At 40.1% G+C, this 22,076-nt stretch overlaps 1 protein-coding gene across 3 annotated transcripts in view; it reads right to left on the bottom strand.

Annotated features, from left to right (window-relative positions):
* The window catches only part of LOC118117721 (disks large-associated protein 1), a 109,840-nt gene that overhangs the window by 24,099 nt on the left and 63,665 nt on the right, over positions 1-22,076 (bottom strand). For all 3 annotated transcript variants that reach the window (XM_035170215.2, XM_035170216.2, XM_035170219.2), the window contains exons 7-12: positions 7,829-7,953; positions 5,554-5,679; positions 5,228-5,386; positions 4,991-5,073; positions 4,458-4,503; positions 1,691-1,972 (exon numbers count right to left, since the gene is read on the bottom strand). In XM_035170215.2, the coding sequence (XP_035026106.1) occupies positions 1,691-1,972; positions 4,458-4,503; positions 4,991-5,073; positions 5,228-5,386; positions 5,554-5,679; positions 7,829-7,953 (821 nt within the window). The remainder of the gene's footprint in view (positions 1-1,690; positions 1,973-4,457; positions 4,504-4,990; positions 5,074-5,227; positions 5,387-5,553; positions 5,680-7,828; positions 7,954-22,076) is intronic.

The raw sequence follows: 22,076 nt of genomic DNA, 5'->3' as shown, positions 1-22,076 counted from the left end.
ACACAGACTACAACAGTTAATTAGCATTAAAGGAACCACCCTAAACTGGTTTAAATCATATTTTTCACATTGATTCCAATTTGTGCAAATTAATGATGAGTCATCTGTGCACACCAAAGTTAACCACGGTGTTCCACAGGGCTCTGTGCTCGGCCCAATGTTATTCTCATTATATATGCTTCCACTAGGAAACATTGTCAGGGCACACTCGGTAAATTCCCACTGCTATGCGGATGACACCCAGTTATACTTGTCAATAAAACCAGAACAGTCTAATCAATTAACTAAACTCCAAGCATGTCTCAAGGACATAAAAACCTGGATGACCCGCAATTTTCTCTTATTAAACTCAGATAAAACAGAGGTTCTAATACTTGGTCCTAAACACCTTAGAGATACATTATCTAATGATATAGCTGCGCTAGACGACATTGCCCTTGCTTCTAATAAAACAGTCAGGAACTTGGGAGTCATCTTCGATCCCGATTTGTCCTTTAATTCTCACTTAAAACTAATTTCTAGACCCGCCTTCTTTCACTTACGTAACATCTAAAAAATCGGACATGTCCTTTCTCAAAAAGATGCAGAAAAACTAGTCCCTCCTTTGTTACATCCAGGCTTGATTATTGTAATTCCTTATTATCAGGCTCCAGCAGTAAGTCGTTAAAGACTCTGCAGCTTGTCCAAAATGCCGCAGCACGTGTCCTGACAAGAACCAAGAAAAGAGACCACATTTCTCCAGTATTAGCTTCACTACACTGGCTTCCGGTTAAATCTAGAATAGAATTTAAAATTCTCCTCCTCACCTTCAAGGCCCTCAATAATATGGTGGATCGCGAATCAGAGATCGTGATCGTAATGGTGGATCCTGTATCTTGCTGGCTGATCGTGATAATAATGGCGGATCCTGTATCGTGTTGGCATCTGATAGTGGTAGTGGACCACGATCGAGATGGCAGCTGATGGTGGATCCTGATGGCGGCAGTGGACAATGACTGTGGACTATAGTGGCATCCGATCTTGATGGTGGATCATGATCTTGCTGGCTGCTGACCATGGACTATGATTACAGCAGGACTGCTCGATATATAATATTTCTCCTCAGATACTCGACCATTACTGACAATAATCCGTCAATTCTTTAACCTTCCATTATGCTACAAACTGTTTATTCTAATCAATGCTGCAAATATCCTTATCTTGGTGATGTTCTCCTTTACACTTGACATCTATTGCACTTCTGTCCGTCCTGGGAGAGGGATCCCTCACATGTGGCTCTCTCTGAGGCTTCTACCTTCTTTTTACCCTGTTAAAAGGGTTTTTTAAAAGTAGTTTTTCCTTACTCTTGTTGAGGGTTAAGGGCAGAGGATGTCACACCTTGTTAAAGCCCTATGAGACAATTGTGATTTGTGAATATGGGCTATACAAATACAATTTGATTGATTGATTGGTAATATGCTCTGTTGGTCTATCACTGTAACAACTTTTGCATTACAGATAATTGTTTATTCATTATCATAAGTTGTTTATAAGTGCAGCTTTAACAACAGCTCAATTTAATTAAAGTATGAAATCTGTAAATTTACTGCAGTTGCTATGTGTGCCAATTTTATGTAGTGAATGATATTTCTGCTGTAATGAATGATCATGGACCTATTTTTATAATTTCTTTGAATAAGACCCCACATACCTCCAATATCATCGAGCTGTTAAAGTTGACATCAAGTGGGTCATCTATTACACTGTCTATCCAAGGGTCTGGAGGGGGGAGGATGGACGGGTCGAATCCCACATCGTCATAGTCATCGGAGGCACAGGCATGGTAGTGGTTCCCTGAGCCCTGGATGCTGACGGTGGACGTGGCAGCATCGCGGGAGAATTGTCGAGAGATGGCACCCGATGACAGGACATCTATATCAGTGTCTGAGGAGTCCAAGGGAGTGTCCAGCACGTCAGGCATGTCAAGATCTGCCTGGATGGATTAAAAAACGTATTAATGACTTACTGAATGGACAAACAAATGGTTCTTCAAGTAATACCAGTCTCTTAGGAATTACACGATATGCAAATAAAAACTGCAAGGATAAAAAGATTTAGTAAGGATTGTGATTGGTACCATCTTTTGTTTTCTATTGACAGCTATAATGAGGAATTGTTGTTAATTATATAATGAATACACTGTTTTATCAAATGAATGTTGTATATATCAGGGTTTCCACTATGTACATTTTGCAGTGGCTGACATTTCATGTTTTTTCAAAATTCATTTTATATATATATATATATCAACACCTGTAAACACTCAACAACATGGAGACCAGCCGGGCAACCCTTGAGTCCACCTGTAAAGCACTGTCCCAAGAAAACAAAGCTCTCAAACTTAAGATGGTCGATCCTGAAAATAAATTGAGGCGAAACAACATCCAATCAACCGGCTTACCTGAAAAAATGTATGAACCACTTTTGTATAGGTATTCCTGAAGGAAACGTTTGATACAGAGGTCTTTACTGTTGTGGGACTTCAAATTCCAAACTGCATTAAGGGCCTTGCCTAAGGGCCCTCACTACATGGTCAAAGTTATATGGTCTGTATTCATATACAGTCTGCTAGCAAATAAACCACAATTTTGTAATAATATTATGAATGTAGAGTTTCAATCATGTATTGTTAAATTTTTTCGTGAGAATAATACAAGTAAATGACCGTATCTGAAGCAGAAAGGAGCTTTTCTAAGCTGAAGCCCATCAAGTCCTACCTGAGGTCCACCATGTCACAGGAACACATTAGTGGCCTATTTGTGATTAGTATTAACCATGCAATTTGCTGGGCAGAATGAAGTGATTGATGACTTTGCATCAAGGAAGGTAAGGGTGGTCAGATTTTAGCAGTTATGCAATTTCATTGCATATAAGGAGTAGCAATTTTTTTCCTCGCACACGCTGCTACAACTTAGTGTCCTAGTGAAAACACTAGTTTTACATTCACCCATTCACACCATACATTGCATCTATGGGCAGCACAGACGGTACCTTGAGATAATCTATGTTGTGATTTGGCAATTGAATGTACATGGAGGTCGAATTCTGATGATCTGAGACTGATTGCGACAGTCTCCACTCACGGACCTAAGAGACCATGCGGTATTTTCCTCTTTGGAGTAAAAAAGTCCTATTGAGGATATACCATTTTTAAGGGGCATAACATTTCCATTGCAAGCCACTTCATAACCCACCTCGACCCCAGCATTTCCTTCTCATACTGAATCTAAGTGATGTCATGTGTTGTCCGCTGTCAGCCTGCTGTGTTCTGTGCTGGATTCTTTTAGCTGCTGCTCTCCCTGCCTCAGGTATGTTCTCCCTACCTAAGGCTTTCCATGTATGCACGTGAAAGGACACGGAGGTCCCATAAAAGAGCCATACCGCCAAATATAACTTACAGCAATCATTGAAATCCAATTAATTTAGATGAAAGTGGGCCTGACTCTAACATTATGGTTCTTGATCGATTATTGATGTCCATCTTGTCGAGTGGCAGGAACATTCGCATTATGTTTTCTTGGGCTATACAGCTGCCTCATATTGACCTGTAATATATACGTTTTTTTAGACTTGTCACTGTCCATATGTTAAATTATTTGTATATCAAATATTCAGAATAGGTTAAAACATATTTTGCTTTAAGCAAACACAAATGAGGTATGGGTTTATGCCAAGTGTGCACAGGAGACACATTCAGGAAGAATGTTCATTCCAGGTTTGAGTAGGACAAGATTTTTTCATACACGCAAAAAATCAGATTCTTACTGCTGTCAGCAGTGTTTTCCTCTAATTTCATTTTTTACCTCAACACAAACATCTGTGTTTTTTTCTCACTGACACTGTTTTACTGCTGGCTTTTTGCTACTCTACATAATTTGGGGTAACAGCACTTTGTCATTGGTTGAAGGAAAGGATAGGGGTGCCTTTATTGTTGTAGATAATCGTTGTCATCTAGAAATATGGTTTTGAAACAAGATCATGATTTTATTATGGTTAATAGTGCAGCCCCCAAGATCTTGATGATTCTATATTGTTAAAATTGTGAGTTGTATTGAAGTGGCAGTACTACCACAGAACAGCAAGTTGTAACTCAAGCATACATTGTCCAATCTGCTCCAAATTCCATTCGTTTAAAAAGAGTCCCTACCTGAAGTCAATTACATGCCAATATTCAGTCACCTGTCTGTGGCCAGTGCCACCTACCGGGACAGAAAGTATGCCTCATGTCACAATTATCATTTCATGTGCATGACAATTTCAATGTCTGGTCTACATGTTATCCATAACAACAAAATGCATGTTAAGTGCATGCGCTCTGGTGACAACTAGTGGACACAGGAATTGATGAGCAAGAAATTACATCTTACTCATTTGCTCAGTGTCAGGTCTATAAGGAAACCACTGGACTGGAGGCTTACCTGCACAGCTGCTGTAACACTGTTTGAGCGTTGAAACCGACGATATCTAACAACCAGAAGAAAACAAACAGTAAATACAACAACACAACACAACATTTTGAAAAACATCCCAAAAAACAAGAATATACTAGATTTAATTATTTATTTGTCACTTGCACATATTTCTCATCAATGTTAATAATAATTTCCAATAATCTTGTAACCATTGATATTACCACTGGCACTAGGCTGTTGTTGTCCACTCTACACCTTATAGATTTGAGCATTTTAGTATCCCTGGAAGCTGTATTGTTGGAGGCAATTACTGGTATGGTCTCCAAATTGGAAATTTGTATGTCATACATTTTTGTCTGGTGTCACAGCCTGGCTCAAGACTGTTGACAAGAAGTGAAATGGACGAGGTGGTAGCTCAATCAAAAAGAGGATTTAACTAAGAATAAGTACAGGGTTCAAAATAACACAAAAAGTCTTAAGGACATACGCAAACGCACACAGAGTCAACACAGAAGGAAAATGCTACATGTGTGCCTCACCCCCTATCATCTTCCACTTGTATTCCCACAGAGGTGAACTTAGATGGGTCCTCTGGATCTGCAATCTCTTCTGGTCCATCCACCTAGAGGGGAAAGGCAGGATAAATTCGAAATAGTCAAGACAAATAATACAAATTTAAGCATAGTATTAAACGTCATAGGCTCTATAATGTGAGTACTAACAACAGCCCATTATTCTATCATTGCATTTCTCATCCACTTCTGTCTCAAGAATACCTGGATGCCTATGGAGAGACATTTGCCCTTCCTGAGTGCTTCTTTCCTGTATTCATTCCGCTGCTCTTCAAGAAAAGCCCCCCTGCTTAGAACTGAGGAGGTGGGGGGGCTGACTGTCATGCTGCTGTTACTCACATGCTGACTGGCTGGTCCGTGGACCTACACATTAATAATAAGGACAGAAATTTCAGTACACTGTGAATACAAGAGTCAGAAAACAAATAAAAATGTATTTGTACAAATAATGGCTTCCCATTATTGGGAAGTAAGGTTGGTTAAGCAAATGTTGCTTTGTACATTACCAATATACTTTAAAAAAAACTAACCTGTGCATTAGCAGCTTCTATTGCAGCTGTCAAGGCCTTCATGCTGTCAATACTTTCTGTTGAATTACTGAGCCCTGATTGGATGGTCATGTCACCTCTGGGTGCCTCCTCTTCCATGTATGCATCCTGGTTGGTTTTAGAAAACATGGAATATTGCTTTCAAAGACAGTTGTTAAAATGACCATTAATATCCCAGAGATGAAAAGTTGATCCTTCAAGTATTATGTTTTAACTATAGGCCTAGCCAGACCATAAGCACTGACATCCAACTAAACTGGAATCTAATTTATATGAAGTACCTAGGACATCCCAAAATATTTAACAAATGAATATGCCTTAAATGTTGAGCCATTAAGTCAGAAAATACAAGAGGATATTGAGAGATGGAATTTAATTCTAATGCTAAACTTTGATTTGAAAATTGAATCAGTTAAAGTGAGTATATTTCCTAGAGTACTATGCTTATTTCAGATCCTTCTAATTGAAATAACAGATCAACAATTCAATAAATGGGACAAATTAATATCACAGCACATTTGGCGAGGGAGAAAACCAAGACCAAGATTTCATCACTTAAATTGGCAAAAAATAAGGTAGGACTCCAATGATTAAAGGATTATTACACATCTGCTCAATTGAGAATATTGATTTGTTGGTGCAACCCTAATTATAAAGGACAATGGAAAGAAAATGAGGAGAACTTATCTGGGGTTGAACCAATTCAGGCGAGGTTAGGCGATAAAAGATTAATCAAAAACTTAATGGATATAGATAAGTGGAACAATTTATCCCTAAAAATGTGACTGAAATTTATCACCGAGAATGGTTGGCTCAAAGATGGAGCTCCTTGGATCTCGAGTTGGATGAAACTTATAAGAGATGGACTAAGTGAGGATAAGTTAAACGATCTGACTTTTGCACAGCTAATAACTGTATGCTAAACTCAGAGTTAAAATGTAGGACAGAAGTACAAGCAAAGAAGTGTTGATGACACAAACTCAGTAATGTTTGCTACCATGAGCCATAAGGTACTGGTTGAAGCAACCGTAAACCTGGTATTTTCCAGCATATCAGTGCAGGTACCTGTAGGTTTTATTATTTGTGTAGCACATTTTCATTTAGAGAGGTGGACTCAGTGGGCCTCAGTCACCAATATCTTTTTATGTTTTTTTCTTAAATTTGCTCTTGAACTGATAGTTCACCGAAAAATGAAAATTCACTCATTATCTACTCACCACTATGCCGATGGAGGGGTGGGGGAAGTGTTTGAGTCCGCAAAACACTTTGAGAGTTTCAGGGGCAAACAGTGTTGCAGCCAAATCCAATACAGTTGAAGAAACTGGTGATCAATTTTTCAGACGTAATAAAACACAGAAAAAAAACATAACATGCCTCCATACTGCTACTGTGGCATCAGCCAAGTGTCCGGAAACACAACATTCAAATTCCACTCCAAATGGCATCATTTACACATTGTTTTAAGCCTAAAAGTCCACTACTGGAAGCAGCGATGCTGGCAGAAGTAGCGATGCTAACTCGCACACCACGTGTGACCTTGGGAAAGAGCTTGTGTGCAGTGTGTGCAGTGTTTCCGGTGTGTGACTGCGAACATGAAAGCTGCTCCAGGAGGACTTTTAGGGACTTGGATGACACCACACGAGCAGTATGGGGGCATTTTCTGTTTTTTTTTTTCTGTTGTTTTTTATACGTTTAAAGAATGGATCACAATTTACTTCAATTGATTTGATTTGGCTGCAATGCTGTTCACCCCTGGAACACCAAAAGTGTTTTGTGTACTCAAACACTTCACCCACCCCTCCATCCGCATAGTGGTGAGTTTGCGACATAGACAGATAAACATTGTGGTTCTGAATGGGTAGACTGGCAGCTGAGGCAGTAAATGACAGGATGGGACAGTTGGGGAGATCTGTCAATGGGCAATCCTGAATGGTGGCAGCATCGAGGAAGAGTGAGGCGTGTGTGTGGGTGGCATTCGGTCAATCATGTGGACAGGATTGCTATGTGTGGTGCAGTTTAGCTGTTAACATGCATCTACACAGAATATTTGGATGAATGCCACCTCTTTTATGTCTGAAAAACTACGGAGGGAATCTCGCCTCACTACAACGTGTGTTCTTCCACATGTGCTGCATGTTAATAAACCCTCAGGATCAAGTTTCACCCTTACCTTTCCTATACAGTTTAATATTTCACAGACGGATGTTCTGATGCTCTGTAACTACACAGGGGCAGATTAACATTAGAGTCTCTGTACCTGTGCAGACTCTGTGCTGCTCTGGGCTGTGATGGAGATGTAAGGCTTGGAGGCTGTGGAGCAGGTGGAGGTTCGGGGGGGCACTGGTGGAGGGGTTTTCTTGTATGTGGTAATGCAAGATGAAACTGCAAAAGAAGCAGAAAAAGTAGGGAAAAAAGACATGTTAGATTTCTACTCAGAACCAGTTAAACAAACAAGGTTTCCATGTTCACAGTTCCACTACATTAAATTAGAAAGGGTTACATTAAAGTTTAAACATTTATTCCACATCCAATTTATTGGAGGTGAGTCAGCTTCATATAGAACATAATAAAATATATGACAAACTGCAGTGGGCAGTCGAAGTGATCTGTAAAAGCAGGCTATTGTATGGCAGTGAAGGTGCAGAGCTCAGATCAGTGTCCCTGTATGCTAATAACGTAGGCAGTCCTAACACCACTTTGAACCAGGATTGGTCAGCTGGCCAAACCAGACAGAAGCAAACAATTCCAATGAAATCAGACACAAACTAGCTTGGTACACTTGTTATTTGGACAGAATGGCTTGGAGGGAGAAGACCGACAAGATACATTTTTTTACTAGTTTTTATGATAGAAATTGCAATTGGTATTTTTATTGTTAGTGTTTTCTCTCACCGTCCCCTTGTCTCCTCTGCTTGATTCACACATAGTAGCAGTGGTTGTTTGTATGTTGTCTATTTGGATTTTTGTAAAAGTACTAAAATTAAAAATATTAATAAATCAAAAACACTTTTGGCTCCATAATGCTAAGATGGTGACGGCCAAAATAGGACCTAAAGAAAACTTATTATTATGAAGTCCGGTGGTTGATTATAATTTGCTGTGATTCTGTGCAATCCAAGTCACTGGTCTTCTACTGGGAACACTGAGAATACAGTTTCTGTGGTAAATGCCCTTGTAAGGCTCATTTCGTAACAAAAGCATGGTGGCACTTACTGCAATGTGCTCACTTTTCACTCAATGGAATTCAATTACATCAACATTACCTCATGATAAAGACACTGGACGGACAAAGCTGTTTCAAAAGTGCTAGTTTAAATTTGGAAGATACTTTAATTATAACTCTGTGCCGGCAACAGCCAGTGTTTCTACAAATTTGGCAGAAACATTCACTTGGACTTAATGATGAACTGATTAGAATTTGTTGGCCAAAGGTCAAATGTCTAGGTCACAGTGAACTCCCACAACAAATTTTGGCCTATTGAACGTGACATCTTTACATTGGCATGAGAGAATTTCTTTTTCTTTTTCAATTGGAATCAAAGTCCATCAAATAGATTTTGATGTCTGGAAGTTAAAGGTCAAGGTCGTGGTGACCTCAAGTTCCTCTGGATGAGACGTATTAGGACTGCCCGTAGGGAATTTCATTACATCAGGCACAATTCACTTGGATCATGGATGACCTGATTAGAATTTGGTGGCCAAAGGGCAAGGTCAATGTGGCCTCACAAAACATGCTTTTGGCCTCTTTAATATAATATCTCATGAATTTCTTCAACATTTAATTAGTTACCAATTGGACTAAAAGATTAGCTGACAAGGTTTCAGTGGTCAAAGGTCACGGTGACCTTATATGAAAAAAATGTATGTTGACAGAAACTGGTTTGCGGACGCATACAACTGCACTGTGGTATTTCTTTTGTTGAAATGTTATAATTTGTGCTTTCAATCAATACTTCAAGACTTGGGGAATATGAGGATAATCCTGAGTGAGGTAGGTTTTCACCCTGTAAATTCAAATATGCGGCGAGGAGAGTATTTTTCCTCCTCCATGTCTCTGCTGTATGAATCTTCCACAGTGCTGAGCCTGCAGACTAACATCAGCAGAATATTCATGATGCTTATGGACAGGGTCAGAGCAGCGCATCGCTTGGCTTCTGATTTATCAGCAGAAAGCTAAAGGTTCTATGGGGGCACTTTTGAAAGGGCACTCGTTAGCCTCTTGACTCTTGGAAGTCAGCTTGTTTGACTGACGTTATATACTGAGAAACTGCATGGCTGTTTGATGGTCTGTAAAAGAATATGCTTTGATTTTAAAGGTGATCTTTACCATTTTCCAGGAGCTTCAAGAGTGAGTCTGATGTCATTGATGCATTTGTTTAGCTCTTAAAGCCTTAGTCATAATGACATACACATTCATACACATGCGTTCATATAGTGTTTCTCTATCGAATATCCTATTGACAACACAGCTGGCAGTGTGTGAATGGGGTTGTACTTCATTGTCTTGCTCAAAGGCATATAGATAGGAGGAGCAGGGATGGAACCTTCTGATTAGTGGATGTTCTACCTCCTGAGCCACTGCCACCCTAAGTAAGAAAATATTGGTGAGTTAGCCTAAAGAATGTGTGGAATACAAAGGACAATATTCCCGGTTCTGCCTCATCAATTTTGATCTTTAAAAAACAACAATAAAAAAAACTACCCATTATGAGTCTGACATTAGGCCTCATGCAATAATTGTTTCTTATCTCTGTCTTAAACTTCTCTCTCTATATGAAATACATCACATTACATATCATTTAGCTGATGCTTTTATTCAAAGCGACTTACAATAAGTGCATTCAACAAACCCAGAACAGCAAGAATCATGTAAGTACAATTAGCCAAAAAAGCCCAACTACAAGTGCTACATGTTAGTGCAATATACAGTCCTGCTCACCATTATTGGCACCCCTTCATTTTTTGCATAACCTGTACAATATCTTCAGAAATAAATGGAAATGTACCAAATTTATATCATCAGGATCTTTTAATTGGAGGTCCAAAGTAATTTAACAAAGAAAATAGTTTTTTCAACTTGCATATTGTAATTTCAAAGAAGAAACTGAAAAAACATGCAGCAATAACGGCACCCCTCTTTAATATTTGGTTGCACACCCTTTGGCAGTGATGACAGCCTCCAAACGTTTCTTGTAGCCATCTATAAGCTTCTTGCACTTCTCAGCTGGTATTTTCTCCCACTCTTCCTTTGCAATTTGTTCAAGCTCTTGAACGTTTGCAGGGTTCTTTTCCTCAATAGCAGATTTCAGCTCACCCCAAAGATTTTCAATCGGATTGAGATCAGGACTCATTGCTGGCCATTTTAAACAGTCCATTTTTTCCTTTTCAACCATTCCTTTTTTGGATGTGTGCTTTGGGTCTTTGTCTTGCTGGAGGACCCATGATCTTCGACTCAAACCAAGTTTTCTTACACTGGGTAGGACATTTCGCTCTAAAATCTCTTGATAATTCTCTGATTTCATGATTCCTGGATACGGTCAAGGCCTCCAGTACCAGATGCAGCAAAGCAGCCCCACAGCATTATGGATCCTCCACCATGCTTAACTGTTGGTAGGGTGTTCTTTTCCTTGTAGGCTTCATTGCGCCGTCTGTAAACAAACTGTTGGTGTGCATTGCCAAAAGCTCTATTTTTGTTTCATCTGTCCACAGAACATTTTCCCAGAAGGACTGCGGTTTGTCCAGGTACTCTTTGGCAAAGATCAGTCGTTCCTTTTATGTCTTTTCCTCAGCAATGGTGTCTTCCTTGGCCTTCGCCCATAAAGCCCTGTTTGGTTTAGTGTAGTGTGTGTGGTACTTGTTGAAACCATGACCCCAGACTGTTCCAGGTTGGCCTTCAGGTCTTTGGATGTTTGACATGGTGTTTTTTCCACCATTCGCACCAACCTTGAAGACTTCTCCTCACAATTTTTCCCCCACGTCCGTCCAGGAGGTTCTTGACAGTTCCATGCTTGGCAAACTTCTTAATAACATTACGCACTGTTGAAACAGGGATACCAAGGTCTTTGGAGATGGCCTTATACCCTTTGGAGGTCTTGTGTATGCTAATAATAGCCCTTCTGAGTCTTCAGACAGCTCCTTTGTCTTCACCATTGTGACAAAGAAAAGGGAATAACAGGTGGCTTTTTAAAACACGGAAGTCATCATTCATTGGCTAATTAATGTCACATGGGCACAGACAATTTATCACAGGTGATTCTCATTTGTGATTTACCACAGGTGAGTCATAATGTGTTTCCATACTGATTTACAGCAAAGGGTGCCAATATCAGTGACACAGCAAGCTTTAAGTTTTTCTATTTCCCCCCCATTGTTTATTGTTTTAAATTGTTGTTTATCATTTGCTCTTTTGTATCAAACACAAATTCTCTATAGAAAAAAGTTGTTTCACTTGATTCATTTTTTTCAGGAGATATTCCACATTATGTACTTAAACTTCTTGGGTGCCAATAATGGTGAGCAGGACTGTATATGATGGTTATTAGACATCATCTTCTTTACCAAAGTGTAGAGATGTGTCTTTAGTCTGCGGTGGAAGATGTGTAGACTTTCTGATGTCCTGATGTCAATGGGGAGCTCGTTCCACCATTTGGGAGCCAGGACAGCAAAGAGTCGTGATTTTAGCACGCAGTGAGGGAGCAGCAAGCCGATTGGCTGATGCAGAGCGGGGGTGGAAGGGCAGCATCAGGGCGGAAATTATATCACACAAAGACTTTCTAAAGCTAAGTTAGCGTTAACTAATATGTGAGAAGGTCATTTGACAGAGAATATTACAGCCTACAGCAGGAAATGTGTGATGCAATGGACGATGATACCAATATGTCAATTACACATATGAGTTTGCTAAACAGGTCAGTGGTCTGATCAGCCAGTGGTATCAAATACTACACAAGGGAAAGGTCAATAAACAAAGATACAAAATTATATAAATCTGCTGTCCAATAAGCCGACGATTGTCCATATGAGTAATTTACTTTGCTTATTCCATCTGTATGTAGTTCTCCTTATCTACTCACTTTCTCCCGATACAGCTTTCACTGAATGCATAACTGCCTTCCATGTGTCGTTTAATGTAGTATTTTATGTTCACTGACAGTGATATATAAGAAATATAGCAACTTTATTTACGGTTTGAGTGAGTGCGGTGCCGTCTTTACATTTTCGTTCAATCATTCCTGGCTTCTTAAATGTTCTTTTCAGTTTCGCTGATCTCCGTTGTGCACATAGTACTGCAGTCGCATGCCCTCTAATTGTCATTGGCTGGGCCTATGCTATTATTATTATTACAATCAATAAACAACACTTTTTAAGTTGTTCCATTTACTTTTTCCACATTAGTGAAAAGGAATTGTGGAAGGAAGTGTTTTGTTCTTGTTTTGAATAATTATTATAACAAGGTTTTAAGTTAACAACCCTTTAGAAATCACTCCAATTAGATTTTCCTCTATAGTTTTTATATAGTAGCTTTTCAAAAATTCAGTCATTCAAATACAAAATTGTTTGGCAATAAGCTTTATTATTTTGAACGGCAGTTATGTACTGAACACTGGCTCATCTTAATTTTTACACAATCATTTTCTTGAGATTTTTTACTTTGGTACTGGTTTTCCATCAAGTCAACAGCTTCTGAAACACTTGCCTATCAAGGCTTGCCTCAGACTCTTTGGTGTCCTGCAAAGCAAATGAAAAGACAAGTTAGCATGTTTGAGATAATGAACTGGATGACTACGGCACACTTTTTACAGTGTCGTTCCATTCGGTTGATCAATTGATTATTTATTTTATTTCAACCCTTATACAAACACACACAAGAACACATACACACCCAATTACTGAAATGGTCTAAATATAGATTGCATCAATAAACACACTAATTGTAAAATAACCCATGCTTTAATTTTTTTTGTCAATCAATTTAAATGACACGTTATACAGTATGACCAAACTGGCCCACTTGAAAAAAATTGACTTACTCCAGGTTAGTCCAGGAAAGTATCGAGCTGAGATGTTGGGACAAATGCCAGATACGGCAAAACAAAAGGCATTTCTGTGATGGATGAATGGCAAAAAAGTACTGTAAAGCACTTTGAGTGGTCATCAAGACTAGAAAAGCCAATAAGTTTACTGTATAAAACAGATTCTAGTTTGCTTTCTAGGAAAATTAGGGATAACTACAACTTGGGTCATATTTTTGCAGTTTTGTCCATCATTCCTAATAGTTATCACAACATGTTCTATGATAAATAATAAGATCTGAAAACCCTGGAATATAAATAAACCAAGGTTGGTCAAGACACTAATTTGGAGGAGAAAACTAAGGCAAACAGTATTATTTAATTCAATTTTTTTTATTTAAAATTAATATTATTTATAATTTGATTTGCTTTGACATACATTTAGCATAGTAATGTGCCAGTTTCTTGGGTGGATTATAGCTAGGATTTCCGTTGGCGTCACTTTCAGTTTTATACCGTCATCAAAACAGAGGTGTAGTTAATATGGCTATCCCAAGTTGTAATAGACTAGAAATGTCCCTTTAATGGTATAACTAAGAAAAACATTAAAGTTTCTTCGAATTTTCTTACTTTCTAGTTATTACTCGTTTTTAATTAACCTTCAGTTTGTCTCGACATCTAGATAGGCAGCAGTGCAGTAAATTACACTGTGCCTAGTGTGGATTTAATTTTCTTTCAAGATGTTGAACTGCTTAAAGCAAAATCCTGTCTATTTCTCTGCGTACTACTTAAATGAATATAATCTTAATGAGCGGCTGTAAACAATTATTATTTCAAGTATACATTTTTTAAAATTATCATACCTCAAGAAGCATGTCCTTAATCTGCCTGATTCTCCTGTAGCTCCTCCCCTTGATGGGTCTACATCCATCAGTTTGAGAATGCAATGATAAAGTTTGGCCATGAAGGTAGATTCAAGGCTTACAGTGGTTCTTCTTTTAAATTCTTAATTTATCTGTAGACCACACGAACAGGAGAATTAAATCTTGCGAGCATATCTACTGCATTAATTCATACTACAACACATTAATTAAAGAGGAACAATATAAAATTTGTGTGAACTCTGACAAAAGGGGGTAAAAAAAGGTTAGGGAATCGAAATGACACACTGTTAGTGAATGGTACTTCATTCCATCTATAGTCACTCTACATAGAGTCTTCAGCAGTTGTACAAGTCTTCATGATAGGTGAAATGTCTTCAAGAAACTCAAGCAAGTTCAGTTGCCTTCTGAACTTCTGAAGATACCATGACCTGGATGAATCTTCACAGACATTCACCATAGAGGTTACTTGGAACCAAAGACCACCAGTCAATAAGACATGACCTTTGACCACTGAAATGTAATCACTTCATCTTTGAGTCCAAGTGACAACTGATCAAAACTTAATGAAATTCCCAGTCCTGGGCCAGTCTTTGGCCATTCAATAGGCCAACATTTTTTTTTATTGAGGCCACCTTGAACTTGACCTTTGACCACCGAAATCAAATCAGTGAATCAGTGAGTCCCAGTGAGCATATGTGCCAGATTAGATTTTCCTGGGATATTACATTTACAAGGCAGAACATGTGTTTGAGCGGTCACAGTGACCTTTGACCACCCAATTCTAATCAGGTCATCCATCAGTCAAAGTGAATTGTGCCAGATGTAATATAATTCCCTACGGGCAGTCCTGATATTTCACATTCACAGGAACGTGAGGTCACTGTAACCTTGAGCTTTGACCCCCAGGCATCAAAATCTATCAAAATTGTACCCAATTTGAAGACATTACCTCAAGCTAATCTTAAGATATCACACTCACAAATGACCTTTGACCACCAAACTCTATTCAGGTCATCCTTGGGTCTAAATGAAAGTTTGTGCCACATTTTCTGACAACGTTCCAGAGATATCATTCCCAAAATGCAAAAAGTGTGATTTGTGAAGTCACTGTGATCTTGACCTTTGACCAAGAAATCCAACCAGATCATCCTTGAGTCCAAGTTAATATTTGTACAAAAAGTGACGAAATTCACTCAAGGCATTCTTGTTCACCAGAATGGCAAGGACAGATGGACGGACCGGCCGAAAACATAATGCCTCCGGCTACGGGCTGTCACCAGCATGAAGGCATAAAAAGCATATTTGAAAGGCTATTAGAGCATAGTATGTAAAGATAAATCTGGTATATCTTCTTGTGATTACGTGTAAAGTTGATAGGCCTTCGCACAGCAACTCATGGCAGAATTAGAGAGAGCTACTGGTAAAGAGGCAGTGGTGGACAAAGTACACAACTTTATTACTTGAGTGAAAGTATAGATGCTTTTAAAAATAATTTTAAAAAAAATTCTTAAAACATTGTTGTATTTTCACAATGCATGAGTGCAGTCAAGAATACATGGGTCTACATTCTGCTACGTTATGTTTATTTAGAAAACATTGTTTCAATTTTTAAAGTCACATGGTACAGATGTTGAGATGTTGCAGCTCCAAAATACACAATAATAGGAACAACCAAAAATACCTAATGACCAGGGTAAAAGCAAGGCTTTAAACAGTTAGGAAACATTCCAACAGAAACTTAACTCAATCCCTCGGCCGGCGGGTAATCGTGGGTAAGTAGTCATGGTAGATAACTGTTTGGCTCTGGAAAGAGACATGTTGCCCACTAACCAGAAGGTCAGTAGTTCAATCCCTTGCTCCTGCAGTCTGCATTTCAAAAGGTCCTTCGGCAAAATATTAAACCCGCATTTGCCCCTGACGACTGTGTAGTGTATGAATGGTGTGAGATAGAAAAAGCGCTGTTTGAATGGGTGAATGTGACTTCTACTGTAAAAGCTTGTTGAGGTATCAATGAGACTGGAAAAGAGCTTTGTAATTACAGTCCATTAAAGATTTACAAAGCAGGGGTTTTACAAGGTTTGCAAAGCAGACATCAGAGACCCACATCCTGCATCCTCTGTGCAGGAAATGTAGGCACCAAAAACAGGTAAAGCACCAGGCCATCAGACTTCTCTCCTCTAGATACCTGTTTTTTTGTCTGTACAGTTTATTCTTGTCACTTTGGTATCACTAGGATCCTCAAATCTATATTGTTTTATAGTATTGTATTTTACTTTTTATTTACATCAAGCTCTTTTACTTTGTTTTAATTGAATTTGAATTATTGCTCTAATTGCACTGTTGACCCTGTGTTGAAACTGACCAGCTCTTGATATGGTTAAATATTTGAGTAACCACATCCTACCTCATATGATTGGTAAGGTCTGGCTATTCTGATGCTTTTTCACTAATTCATATAGCATATGTAGATACATGTCATAAATTAAAGGGGACATATTTTGGTTTTTCAAAGCCCAAAGTCTGTGGCAAAGGGAACTCCTCTCCTGGGCAGAAAACACTGCTCCTGAAGCTCCTGAAATGCCTCTTCTATACTCTGGCTGATACTTCTGCACCATGCCACACATTTGCAAAATACATGCCTAGCAGCTAGTCTGGCAACCCAGCTTGATGTCACCCATTGGTTTGTAAACTGCTATTTTGAAGTCTCAACTTTGGATATTGACCAACAGCATCTTGGGATTTTGGTGCCAGAAAATACCAAATTCATACAGAGGGAAAAGCTGAAGAGGAGTGAGGGGTGAAATCGAGGGTAAATTTGTAAATGTTAATGAGTCACTACTTTTGTAGGCGAATTCTGTTGCCTAGATACAAGCACATATCTGTTGTTCTGTTTTTTTCTGACAGGGAAAAACAATTTTCTGACAGTAAATCAGTTCATTGAGCATTCTGTCAAAATTCCAGGTACATTTTTGGAAATTAGTTACTTAATTTATTGTCTGATTACGTCCCAACCTTCCATTAACTGGCTGAGAAAAATGTGGTACTTGGCTAAACTTAGTTGCAAACCCCTGTTTTATTTCTTTACCCAGTCTTTGGACTTTACTCTTGGGGTGTACAGACTGCTGCACAAAGCACTGTAAGATTTATATTAACTACAATTTCCTATTAAGGTTTCTAACGTCAGACATTTTACTGTAATTACCTCAGCTAAGGTAATTTTTTAACCTGTGTTTGTATGTTTCTTAGTTACCAGGATATTGCAAAAACTGATTATCATAGACCTATAGTAAACCTTCCTTGAAAAAGCTGATTGTTTGAAGACTTTTAATCAGGATTTAGAATCCATCACAGCACAGAAACAGCACTATTAAAAGTTACTAATGACCTTTTCATGGCCTCAGATAATGGACGTGTCTCTATACTCGTCCTTTTGGATCTTGGTTCAGCATTGGACAATATAGATCATAGGATTCTGTTACAGAGACTGGAAAAATATGTAGGGATTAAAAGATCAGCACTAGACTTTAAGTCATATTTATCAGATAGATTCCAATTTGTATATACTTCCTTTAGGCAACATCATCAGAAAGCACCACGTACACTTCCATTGTTACTGGGACGACACCCAGCTGTACATATCTATGAACACTGAGTAATCTAATCACTTAGTTCAACTACAGGAATGTCTCAAGAACATCAAGGCCTGGATGACACAAAACTTATTATTTCTAAATTCAGACAAAACTGAGGTCATTGTAATTGGCCCTAAACATCTTAGAGAAACACTGTCAGACCAGATAGTCACCTTGGATGGTATTTGTTCTGCCCCCAGATACAAAAGGTAAATTCGGGCAAAATAGACAAAGAACATAGCCTTAAATAGTCAGTTGGATTTAGTTGTCATATTTGGCCGTTGTATTGTACTGTCTTGTTACGTACCAAAGTGGTGCAGCTAATTCAGTAACTGTACCACCCAGAAAGCTTTTGTTGTTAGCCTTCCAGATCTGTGGTGGAAACGAAGTCTACCTCTCCAAACGTGGCCTCAAAATTAGATTCCATTTTCGCAGACGTCCCATTGCTCGGCAGACGTCTTTCTTTGTGGAAGAGTAACTTTGCCCTTCATGGGTATTTTCTCTATAATTCATTGAAATGAGGCTCAGTCAACTGGAAATAGGCAATATCTCCTCGACGATATACCCAGCGAAGAGTTTTCTCAGATCTTGTCCACTTAACGCCTCTCCGCCACCATGTCCAGCTCTGAAATCCAGCTTCTGTTGCTTGGCCGGTGTGCATGTATCAATGTTTCACATTGCTGTGCTGCCATTGGAGATGTTTCAATAATGTTTCTTTGACTGACACAAACTCAAAATAATAATAATACTTCCAGCTGTTGAAAGTGTGCCTCTCTCCTTCTCCCTCATCCTGCATGCTTGATATAGCTCTTTGGTTAGCAACCGACTACTGTTTTGGTAATTTTAACCCCCGAGCCGCCTTCGCTCAGTGGTCAAATACCACGGCCTCGCCGGCATTTACATTCAAACTCCCTCAAAGATATCTTACCGACTCCCACCAGGTCTCTTCTCCTCCGTCTACACGAGCCAAGACATAGCTGCGGGGGGTCGGCACCAACGGTCTCCTTGTCATACACAGCCTCCTCGCTCAGTTACCATGCATCAACCATGGTGTCATGGGCCATCCTCTTCATTCCAGCCGTATCCTCATCCTCAAACGAGCTCAACATCAGAGCCCGAACCGCAGCCGGCCTCCAGAGGTTCCTTCCACCGCAACAACAATAAAGCAAGGCTTTTTCATCTATATTCAACTTCTATCAACACTCCTACAACAGCATCCAGTGCTTCCGGGTTACTCGTCTGGGCCAGCCCACGCTTGCCATGTCACGCATTACGTCACCGCACCTCCTCCACAGCTACGCATCATCAGCTCCCTCTCGTAGGGAACAGGTCATATTGGTGTTTCAAAACTCTGTTTCTGAGTTTTCTCACGTAATATCAGCTTTCTTTTCTTTCCTTTCCTTTCCTTCCTCTACTCTTCCTTCACCCGCTTTCAGCAGTAGGGCTTCTGCTCCCCCCTCTTTTCTTCTCCCGCCAGCACCACAGCACCATCCAGCACATCAAATGGCCTCATCACAGGCTAATCTTCATGTGTCAATTGCCATGGCAGCACCACCCATCCGGCCAGCTTCATCACTCAGCCCTCTCCTGTCTTTGCCGTATTATGTCACCAGATCCTATCCGGTAACTAAGTAGATCTAGCACAGCTACTTCATCCGTCCATCATAGACACTAGACAGCCTAGGGAAATGCAGACCAATCTCGGTTCTGTGAAGCTCTGTCATCCAGTCCCCTCTAGATGTAGGGACTTAAAGGGAAAGTTCACAGAAAAATGAAAATTCACCCATTACCTATCACCACTATGCCGATAGAGGGGTGAGTAAAGTGTTTGAGTCCACAACACACTTTAGGAGTCTCAGGGGTAAACAGTGTTTTAGCCCAGGTGACCTCTTCTTGCCCACTACCAGAAGTGACAATGCCAGCAGACGTAGCCACACATTGGTGTGCCTGAGGGTAAGTGAATGCACCACAGAGGACGCTATTAGAGGACATTTAGGCTCAAAACTAAAAACAAGGTGTAAATGATGCCGTATAGAGGCATATGGAGGCATGTTATGTTTTTTCTGTTGTTTTACTACATCTGAAGAAGAGGTCACAATTGACTTCAATTGTATTGGATTCGGCTGCAACGCTGTTTACCCCTGAAACTCAAGAAGTGATTTTTGGACTCAAACACTTCACCCACCCCTCCATTGACATAGTGGTAGATAGATAATGAGGAACTTTCATTTATCGGTGAACTATCCCTTTAACTCCAGCTGAATTATCACTTTACCTGAGGCACCTGCTCAGCTTTTCCCAGTAGTATATCTGAGTTAGACCATAATGTTTTTATCGTGCTAGACATGGCCTTACGTTTTGTGGGTACAGGCTTCTATAGATAACATGTTCACCACCAGTCAGCTGGCCAGATAAAGCAGTTCAACCAGGGAAAATACTGGGGTACTGTAAATTTTGAGCTTATTGCAGCATCTTTGCAGCTCGCACATCGCTCTCCTGCGAGCTATGCTGAGCATCTTCCCAACCAGCCACAGCTTGCACAGTCACTGCTCCCCCACCTCGATCACACACTTCAGCCCAATCCCATTTCACCCCTTGGCCCTACCCCTTAGTTTTGCGCATTCACGTGTAGGGGTAGGCTGTCCCTTTTTTTGCATGATAATCCCCTATTTTGGCATCGACTACTGATGACGTGTCGGGTTTGCGTGACGACTACTGATGATGTAACGGCTTCTTGAAGGGCTGTCCCAATGCATAGGGGAAGATTTCAACCACTACCCCTTGTGACTCTGTTTCAAGGGGCAAGATAACCCTCGAAAACAACAGGTAGGGGTAAGGGTTGGGCCAAGGGGTGAAATGAGATTGGGTCTTCTTCATCCCGTGCACCCCCGTTTTCAACTACTCGCCACCTGCTGCACTCCCACCTCCCATCATTCTTAGACCTGTCAACATAAGTCCCTCTGTTAATATCCCCGTGCCAAGGTTCTCGATAAACGTGTCACACCAATCCTCTACCAGGGGGGCAGGATGGTGTGCAATAACTTCAACAACCCGGGCTGCACACACTCCAACTTCCACCTGCATGTGTGCCCCTTCTTCGAAGTCACCCATGCCTGTAACACCTGCCCCCACAATCCAATAACATCAGCAGACAGACTAAAAACAGCCCCTCAGCACACCCGTTAAGATAAATGTCCTTGCCACAGCTTTATAAAATCATCCAGACAGATAGTTTGAGCACTTTCTCATCAAAATCACACACGGTTTCCATCCTGGTACAGAAATCCTTCCCGACACTTCTCACTCCTGCCACGACCTTCAGTCTGCTCTCACTGAACCTCATACTGTCAACACCTTATTGGCTAAAGAGGTCAAAGATGGATTCATAATAGGCCCAATCAACAGTCATCCTTTTCCAGAGTTCCGCATCCGTCCAATAGGTGTGGCCAAACGAAAATACTCCGGAAAAAAGAGTCTAATACCAGACTTGTCTTCCCCACAAGGCTCACACATTCCAAGCATTAACATTCTCATTGCCAGTCCTGATTTCCGCACATTTCCGGTGTTCATGGGAAAGGTGCATTATATTTTTACATCTGCCTCACTTTCAGCTGCAGAAGCAGCCCCAAAATATTTGATTCACTTTCATAAAACCGGATTCTCACCAAGTATTACAGACTCCCATACATACTCCATCTCTCGACGATTTCCTCGTTGTCACCCCACCATACTCACCTCCTCACTCTGGGCTCTCCACTCTTACAAAAGCTTTCTCTGAACTCAGCTTTCCTTCCTCTTTCCAAAGAGAAAACCTCAGGTCTTAGCACCTCCATAGAGTTTTTGTGCATCACCCTGGACTCAGAATTCTTCCAGGCATCTCTGCCTTCTAAAAAAACACAACACAACACTCTGCTTCCATCAAACTATCTTCTGGCGGACATATGCACCAAACAGCAACGTTTGGCCATCTCAATTAC

The sequence above is a fragment of the Hippoglossus stenolepis genome, chromosome 11, assembly GCF_022539355.2.
Source record: "Hippoglossus stenolepis isolate QCI-W04-F060 chromosome 11, HSTE1.2, whole genome shotgun sequence".
NCBI lineage: Eukaryota > Metazoa > Chordata > Actinopteri > Pleuronectiformes > Pleuronectidae > Hippoglossus > Hippoglossus stenolepis.
This window is presented reverse-complemented; position numbering and strand designations above follow the sequence as displayed.